The following is a 9,276-nucleotide window of genomic DNA, read 5'->3' on the forward strand; positions in this document are numbered from 1 at the left end:
TTGCCTATAAGAGCCTAATATTAACAACAACAACAACTTAAAAAGTTAAGTTAAACTTGTTTTTTTTCTACCTGGATTACAGAGATGCATTGCCTAAAATACACAATGACAGTAAGCATATTTATATGCTTAACTAAATATTATGGACTACAAAATATATAAAATATATCTTAATATTATCTTTTGCTGATATAATGGGTCTTGCATCTAATATTTTGTCATTTCCGTCTCTTGGTTTAGTAGATTTGCAATAAGTGCTTTGATTGGATGACAAAAGCCTGTCTGTGATTGGCTGCTGTGGTTCATTTACATATAACATTTGGGTTGAGCGCAGAGCACCGCGAGTGAGCGGAGGGGAGGTTGAGAGGAGGGAGTGAGAACCGCGCAAGTGGAGGTGAGGTTGAGAGGAGGGGGAGGGAACCATGCGAGCAGACGCAAAGTTGAGAGGAGGGAGGGAGGGAAGGAGCTGCGCGAGCAGACAAAGTTGAGAGGAGGGCGGGAAGGAGTCGAGCACAAGCAGGAAGACAGTTGAGCAAGCAGGGAGTGAGCTGCATGAGCGTGTGTGTTATTTGAATGCACACGGTTCAAATTATGGTTTGTTCATAGTGATTTCTGCTGTCAAATCAGTGTTACTATGCGAGCAAGCCGATGGCACAAGTGTAATGCCATATAAACAGAACCAAGTCATTTTTCTGTGGATTCCGGTCAGATTCATGACTTTAAGGGGGTTAAAACTGTGAAGTGAAAAACTTTGCGTGGCTGCCTCACATTTTCATGGCAGGTGAAAAGCGTGTGTAAATATACGCACACTTTCACGCAACGTTGGTTTTCATTCATCCCAACGTGGGCGTCGAACCTGGCGCACGCAACTTTTTTTATGCGTACGCACCGTTTATACATGAGGCCCCTTGTCACTCTCAGAAACCACCTGATGTATCGGCACGTAGAACCACTGTGTAGGGTTGGGCATAATCGTATCATGTGCAATTAGTCGTCAGAAAAACATTAATCAATTTGTTTTTGGCACTTGACGATTAATACGATTAATGCCACCAGGCAGACTGACTGGGGATTACTCCGGTCAGTCTGCTCGGTGCTCCTCTCCGCTTCAGATATGACAAAAATTTAAAATAAAGTTCAGTAATTTATTTATCAACACAATTTAAAATATGATGTATAGCTTGAAATCTGTAATTTTCACAGAATTTGGAACAATTTTTTACAAAGAGCAAATCTTTCCCGCTAAATTGGTCATGTGACAAGGACATAAGGGTGTCCAGCGACTCCAGGGGATTAATCATCAAATTAATCGTTATCAGCCAAGTACGACAATTAATYGTGATTGATTTTTTTTGCCAATATTGCCCAACCCTACCACTGTGGAACAAATTCTGCACCACCTGTAAAGACTTCAGCATAAAAATGCAATAAAGTGAGTGGTGAGATCTTAAATGCAGAAATGTAGTTAATCTGCAGTGAACCCAGAATACATTTAAATTGATAGGAACTATTTTTCAGTCCTAAAATCTCAAACATGGAGCTGAGATATGGCCATGCATGTGCTGGTTTCTCTACACTTTTCAACCGTCTCCATTGCTGGGTTCTGTTTGAAATGACGGTGGAGCTCAGCTCGCAGCCGTTAATGAAGATGATGTAATTTTAAATCTATCCTGGATGTGAGCTACAACTGTGACAGGTTCCCCTTGTGAAGAACATAGTGTGTGGCCAATGGCATTTCAAGAAAAAGAAAAACAGCAACGGCGGATTACAAAGCTATGCTGAACTAAAAGTAACAAGTAACTACAAGTAGCCTGGCCCTTGCGTTTTCAACACAGTTTTGGTCAATTCTAGTTTCCCTTCACTGTTCCATCTGGGATTTCTTCCATTGACAAGGATTTCTTCAGGAGAATTTTACCTGAGCAAATTAGCAAACAGAAGGAGTTTTAAACGGCAACGTCGATTTTCTGCACAGTGTCTGCTAGTTTAGCAATGGCAGCGGAGGAAGTGAATGAAGCCAGTCTGTGTTGAGAAGGCTTCCAAATTAAATTAAATTTGTCTGACAAAGCCTGCAGCATCATTTACAGTCGTCTCGTTCGGCTCGGTACTTCTCTTCTCTCAGTAGGGTTGTTTACAGCACACGTAATTTTCGGTTAGCTTCTTAGCTTAGCCTCCTTCACAGTGGAGCTGGCGCACACATACGTGACATACGTGACGGCCAACCGAGCCAATTGTTTTAAACTTCAACAGAGGCCACGCCTCTAGCAAGTAAGTGCTTCTCTATAGCCAAGAGTCCAGACCCTCTGTACAAAGCCAAGTGAAGAACAAGGGGCTGGTTTTAACCAAGCTAATTACAACGCTATGCTGAGCCAAATGTAACGAGTAACTAAAAGCATCCTAGAAATGTAATGGAGTAAAAAGTAAAATATTTGTTGTTAAATTGTAGTGGAGAGAGTCATAAGTACCCCAAAAAATAATTACTCAGGTAACGTAAAGATACATAAAATATGTACTTAAGTACAGTTCTCAAGTAAATGCACTCCACTACTGTCCACCACTGCTAATGATACACTGCTGTTCAAATGTGTTCAAATAAAGTGCAACTTTGAACCTTGTTGGTTTCGTCTACATTGAACTCGTCCTCCCTGGTCATAGCAGGATGAAATGGAGTCGCCCACTTGCCTGTTTGAAAGTGATTAGAAGAAAAAAGACTTTTAGAAGTTACCCCATTGTAAAAATAATTTAAGAAACTAACCTACTACTACCTTTATAGTAAATGTAGCTGAGGAGATACATGACTGTGCCTGGATCCAGGCCTTCGACTAGCTTATCGATCTTTCCATTGGTCTTATCTGAAACATACTTATTGATGGTGTTGGCGCTGTCTGTGGGTTTACTGAAGTCAACATTGAAGCCCTCAGACAAATACGACTGCTTCAAGACATCCAGGAACTCAGGCTGGGGCTTGAACAGGTGGTCTACAAACACAGCAGTTCCTGTGTTGACGTCCTCATGAGACATTGTGTTTGAAAGGAGATTATGAAAAGCCTGGTCTACATCTGTTTGGGTCAGTTGGGAGCTGTTGAWACCCARACCACTGAAAAGCTGTTGGTGGGTCTCTCCTCGTGCCCCTACAGACAAAGCAGCCAAGGCAACAGACACACTGAAAGGGGAGAAGAAGATGTTTTTCCCCTGGGATTCAGAGAGACCTGCTAACTTCCTGTAAAGATGGAAGGAAAACTCTTTGTTGGCTGAAGTCACTAGGATTCTGTTGTTGTTGCTGTCCATGGTGGTATCTTGTGCTTCCCTGCCATGGCCTACATGGTGGTCACCTCTCCCCACGCAGACCACTGCTGAGAAGATCCACAGAAACACGGCTCCACGCATCCTGGTGGTCTGAGACAAAGGTTCAAACATGCAGTGTTTACTGACATTACACAATGTTTGCCAATTGTACCAATGTAGATCATACATTTAGCTTTGTAGTTGCTATTTATTTATTTGTGACTCAACAGCTTATGTAAAAACTTACAGTATGTGTGTTTAGACAACCCTGATCTCCAAACCTGCTGTGGTTTGGCAGATTTAAATATCTGATCAAATCTTTCTCACACGAAATTTTTATGGAATAAATCAGATAGAAACATTTACATTAATTATTTTTCAAACCCAAAAGTTTTAAATCAACTGTTATTATAGCAATGATGTTATTGTACTACACAAAATAGAATGTGTAAAGCTGACCTTTTATTTTACGTGTTCAATTAACATGAATCTGGAGGCAAAACATTTAGACATGTACTTGGAAAAATAAGAGTTAATGGTTTTAAGTGATTTCCGTTTTGTGCTTACCTTCTTCAGGTCGTAGTTTATTTTCTGCCACAGACAGGAGAGCTCAGATTGAACACACACACAGAGAGAGAGACTGTTTATATAAATGATCAACTGAACTTTGACTTTGTTTGTTCTCTTCTTCAACTTCTTGTTTGTTCTGCCTTTGCTCTGTGGAATGATCAGCTGCTGACTAATCAAACTGAGATGGCAACAGTATGCAGTAGGGTTGGGTAATATTGTCAAAAAATTGATCATGATTAAATGTGGTATTTAGCCAATAATGATTAAGTTGACGATTAATGTCCTGGAGTCCCTGGACATCCTTATGTCCTCGTCACATGACCAGTGGTGAACAGTAGTGGAGTACATTTACTTGAGAACTGTACTTAAGTACATTTTTGAGTATCTTTACTTTACTTGAGTAATAACGTTTTGGGGTACTTATGACTTTCACTCCACTCCATTTCAAAGATAAATATTGTACTTTCTACTCTACATTTCTAGGAAACTCGTGGTTACTTGTTACTTTTAGTTCAGCATAGTTTTGTTATCCACCGTTCCTGTTTTTCTTTCTTGAAATGCAATTGGCCACGTTATGTTCTTCACAAGGGCAACCAATCACAGTTGTAGCTCACACCTGGGATAGATTTGGGATTACAACATGTTCATTAACAGTCCCGAGCTGAGCTCCTACCTTCATTTTTGTGGCGTTACACTTGTGCCATCAGCTTGCATGCGCAGTAACACTGATTTGAGAGCAGATATCAATATGAACTAACAATAATTTGAACCGTGTGCTTTCAAATAACACACACGCTCATGCAGCTCCCTCCCTGCTTGCTCAACTCTCTTCCTGCTTGTGCTCGACTCCTTCCCTCCCTCCTCTCAACTTTGAGTCTGCTCACGCGCCTCCCTCCCTCCCTCCTCTCAGCTTCCCCTCCGCTCGCTTGCAGCTGTCTCTGAGCTCGCAACCCAAGTTATATGTAAATGAACCACATCACCAGCCAATCACAGACAGGCTTTTTGCATCCAATCAAAGCACTTATTGCAAATCTACTAAATCAAGAGACGAAAATGACAAAATCTTAGATGCAAGGCCAATTATATCAGCAAAAGATAACAATAAGATATATTTTAAATATTTTGTAGCCCAGAATATTTAGTTAAGCATAAAAATATGCTTGCTGTCATTGTGATACTTTAGGCAATGCATCTCTGTAATCCAGATCGAAGAAAAAAACCCACAAGTTTAACCATTATTATCTTTTGTCAAAAGATAATATAAGTTTAAACATATTATCTTTTGCCAAAAGATTTGTTTAAATTTTGTAGCCCAACAATATTTAGCTAAGCATAAAAATGTGGTCACTGTCATTGAGTATTTTAGAAAATATTTAAAAAAATACATTAGGATTAGGATACTTGTTGGTTTTGATATTATTTGTAGATATTCAAATTAAGCCCTCTTGATAAAACAGAATATCAGTAATGAAGAGGGATTAATAAATTAATTTGAATATCTACAAATGATACCAAAACCAACAATAATTTATCTTAATGTAAATAAACAATATTGCCTATAAGAGCCTAATTATGATGATGATGATGACGATGATGATGATAATAATAATTTTAAAAAGTTAAGTTAAACTTGTATTTTTTTTCTACCTGAATTACAGAGATGCATTGCCTAAAATACACAATGACAGTAAGCACATACTAAAGTTGAGAGGAGGGAGGGAAAGAGCCGTGCGAGCAGACAAAAAGTTGAGGAGCGAGGGAAGGAGTCAAGCACAAGCAGGAAGAGAGTTGAGCAAGCAGGGAGGGAGCTACATAAGCATGTGTGTTAATTGAATGCACACGGTTCAAATTATTGTTTGTTCATGCCGATATCTGCTCTCAAATCAGTGTTACTGTGCACAAGCTGATGGCACAAGTGTAACGCCATACATTTCAAACAGAACCCAGCAATGGAGATGGTTGAAGAGAGTAGAGAAACCAAAGCACGCATGGCCATATCTCAGCTCTATGTTTCAGATTTTAGGACTGAAAAATAGTTCCTGTCAGTTTAAATGCATTCTGGGTTCACTGTAGATAAACTAGATTTCTGCATTTAAGTAATCACCACTCACTTTATTGCATTTTTATGCTGAGGTCTTTACAGGCGGTGAATTTTTAACAGAGTGGCTTTATGTGTCTGTCGATGTAAAATCACTCAGAAAACAATACAGCAATGTACTGATATTAGGCATTTTAATTTGTACTTCTGAATACTTAAGTATTTTCAAATGTAAGTACTTCAGTACTTTAACTTGAGTATATTTTTGACCAAGTAACTTTTACTTGCAGTTAAGTAAGGTTTGACCATGTTGTATCAATACTTTTACTGACAGAACAGAACTTTTTCTTTTTTAATGTTCGTCATATTTAAGCAGAGAGGAGCACCAAGCGGACTGACTGCCTGGTGACATCAATCGTATTAGTCAAGTGCCAAAAAATAACCAATTAATGTTTTTCTGATGACTAACTGCACAGGATATAATTATGCCCAGCCCTAGTATGAAGGCAGAGATCCAACCTGCTTTTTTTCTTGGGTTTGGACAATTCCGCCTCCACACAGTAGAACTCGCCCTTGAAAAGCAACCATTTAAGTAAAAGATGGAAACAATGTGTTTATTTTTGTACTGCAGTATGGCTGTATTTGTATGTTTATTAATTCAAAACTAATAGGATAAAAGTTATTGCAAGTATGACTCAACCCCTGTGAGCAAAAGGTGTGAATCCGGGCCCCAACGATAGTCAGGTGATGGGTCATGTGACCCTCTATGAACAATAGAGTTAATCAAGGCGCTAACAACCTATTGTTTGGCAGATGGTCCTCTGTTGCATGTGACCAACCTGTTTGTTCACCATGTGGAGGCAGTGCTTATAAGGCTGAGTTCACCTGAAACTCCTCAGACTGAAGAAGTCTCTTGGAGGAGAGATGAAATGTTTCATTAAAGAAGAACCCATCCAGAGGACCTATTTATTTTTTCTTTTTGATTTTTTACCTGGATTACTGAGATGCATCAGGACAGAATAAAAGATAAAATAAACGCTTGTATATTTTCTGTTTTTTCTGTGTATTCTCTAGCATCTCAGCGATGCCATGATTGGTCAGCTTTTAATCGTTCCACAGAGTAAATGCAGGAAAAACAACAGGTTGTGAAAGAGAGTAAACAAAGCTGAAGTTCAGCTGATAAAACAGAATGTTTTTCTCTGTTCAGTCTAAGCTTTCTGTGGTTGAACAAACTGAATTAAAGAAGGTAAGTGCTGTAGAAAATAAAATGCTGTTCAAAAATGGCATGTCTGAATAAAAGCAGGACCCACTGGATTTCTTCTCAAAACTTTATTCTCATCTGACTCCAATCAGGTTCACAGTACAGCACTCAGCACAGGCCTCAGCGTAAGAGCTCGTATCTGAAAACCCAAAGCAGCTCAGTCTGTCCAAGCTGGGTCTAAGCAGAGATTCTGCAAAACACTAACAACTTCTGAAAACACTTCTACCCACATCATAATGACTCAACCTTATAATCTCTTCAGTCTCTTGCTGGTTACACCCCTGTCAGATGTCAGAACGTAACTCATTTTAGTTTATACAGACAGAAAGAACACAGGATGAGACACACACCAACTCTTTGTTTTGATCTTATGGCTGGAATGATCAGAAAGTATAAAAATACAAAACTGCATCCAACATTCAGTTGATCAATTACAAAATTTCCTTCAGTCCTTTAAATCATGTCGTGTTCATCGTGTTTCATCAATTACGTTTTAAAATATCCTGCCTACAAATTGAGCCTTGAGGAACCGTGCATCCGAGAGGGGCCTCTGAGGACAGGAACTCCGTAATTTGAATAGAAAATTTCCTGTCCGACAAGTAGGACTCACACCATTTAAGAGCTGTGCCTTTCATGCCAACAAACTGTTCCAGACGTGATAATAAAACTCAATGATTCACCATGTCGAAAGTAGCGGTGAGATCAAGAAGCACCAGAATCAACAGTTAAAGGCAAGTCATTGCACACCCTGACAAGTGCCGTTTCTGTACTATGTGTTACACTGCTGAAATGATGGGCCAACTCATCTCCGGTGCAACACATTTATTTTGCATGAAACTGCAAAACAGAAAAAAACATAGCCAATTAAAGGAGCTACTCTTGCTTCGTCTCTGCACTGCTTTATCCAACACTGGTCAACTTCTTCTACTTTCACAATAAAAGAAACAACATTTTTCCTGTGAAACTCACTAATCAAACAGTAGTACTAAAACAGTTCTTATTATAACCAGTTGTTAATCCTTTTAAATCACTTATGAATTGTATTTTAAATTGAATCCATTTTAACTGAATGTCTTTTTAACATTTCTATTATATTTCACCTTAAGGAAATGAAAAAAAAAACCACATTTTACATTTTCTCAAATGATTACAAAACACATCTAGAAAATATAGTACAACTTTAAAAACAAAAATAGCTGTAAATACAGACTTTAATCACAACCAAACAACTAAGCTCACACAGGAACGTGAACCACGTGCGCTCAATTGTCCTAGCTTGATGCTAAATTTAGCTCCAAGCTTAGCTCCACAGTTCGGTTTTACACTAGCGCMTCATTCCATAACACATTTACTCTGTTTCAGGTAGGTTAAAGTCAAGTCAGTTGCACTTTTACTGATGCTACTAACATCTCTGCATAGTTAGCTTCTATCCTTTAGCTTAAAAACGAACATGAAATGAGTCTGCAGGCCCTCATCGTGAGTGCCCCGCACATGTCCGACATTTTAACCACGCTGCAGCAAACTCTTAAACATGTGATTACACTCTAGTTTTACCTTACTTCTTTCTGCCACAAGACACTTTATGAGATGTTACTACTGTTTTCTATTGTTATTTATCACCCAGCTTACCTGCAAAACAGAAAAACACACTGTTGTGTTCTTTGTTCAAGGAACCAGCAACTCTTCTTCATGCAACACCACTTTATTTTCTTTTTCCACGCCCTTCWCCTTGTACAAACATTTCCTCCTCCTATATCTATCCTGTCTACACCATGTGATCAAGAATAATATTGACATCTAGTGGTTAAAACTGATATCTACATCATCACATATCATTACACACACGTTTCTTTAAAGTTAAAAAAAATTCTATATATTACAATACCTAAATCTTACTTAAAGTATCAAGTTCTTGAACTCATTAACCACTGGTACAACAATGGACAAATATAGCTAACATTTCAAACATTACATCGAACATAGTTACATTTCTTTTTTTCTTTTTTTTTTTAATCACAAGTCTAGTCTTTGAGGTTTTTTACTCTGTCTTGTAGATCTTCTTAAAACAGGCTCATTAGGGAGCTCTATGTTGGTATTTGAAGAAGTTGGAGCAATAGATTTAAAT

The 9,276-nt window shown here is 38.6% G+C and overlaps 1 protein-coding gene across 2 annotated transcripts in view; it reads right to left on the reverse strand.

Annotated features, from left to right (window-relative positions):
* Window positions 1-9,142, reverse strand: part of LOC106520099 (serine protease inhibitor A3K) — a 14,210-nt gene extending 5,068 nt beyond the window's left edge. The window contains exons 1-3 of one of the 2 annotated variants that reach the window (XM_014012033.1): window positions 8,781-9,142; window positions 2,763-3,393; window positions 2,609-2,679 (exon numbers count right to left, since the gene is read on the reverse strand). In XM_014012033.1, the coding sequence (XP_013867487.1) occupies window positions 2,609-2,679; window positions 2,763-3,384 (693 nt within the window). In that variant the 5' untranslated portion in view covers window positions 3,385-3,393; window positions 8,781-9,142. Of the gene's footprint in view, window positions 1-2,608; window positions 2,680-2,762; window positions 3,394-3,849; window positions 3,947-8,780 lie in introns of those variants that run through there. The other variant, XM_014012032.1, reaches the window with a different exon arrangement.
* Between the last annotated feature and the right edge of the window lie 134 nt (window positions 9,143-9,276).

Source organism: Austrofundulus limnaeus, unplaced genomic scaffold (assembly GCF_001266775.1).
Source record: "Austrofundulus limnaeus strain Quisiro unplaced genomic scaffold, Austrofundulus_limnaeus-1.0 Scaffold88, whole genome shotgun sequence".
In the NCBI taxonomy this organism is placed as follows: Eukaryota; Metazoa; Chordata; class Actinopteri; order Cyprinodontiformes; family Rivulidae; genus Austrofundulus; species Austrofundulus limnaeus.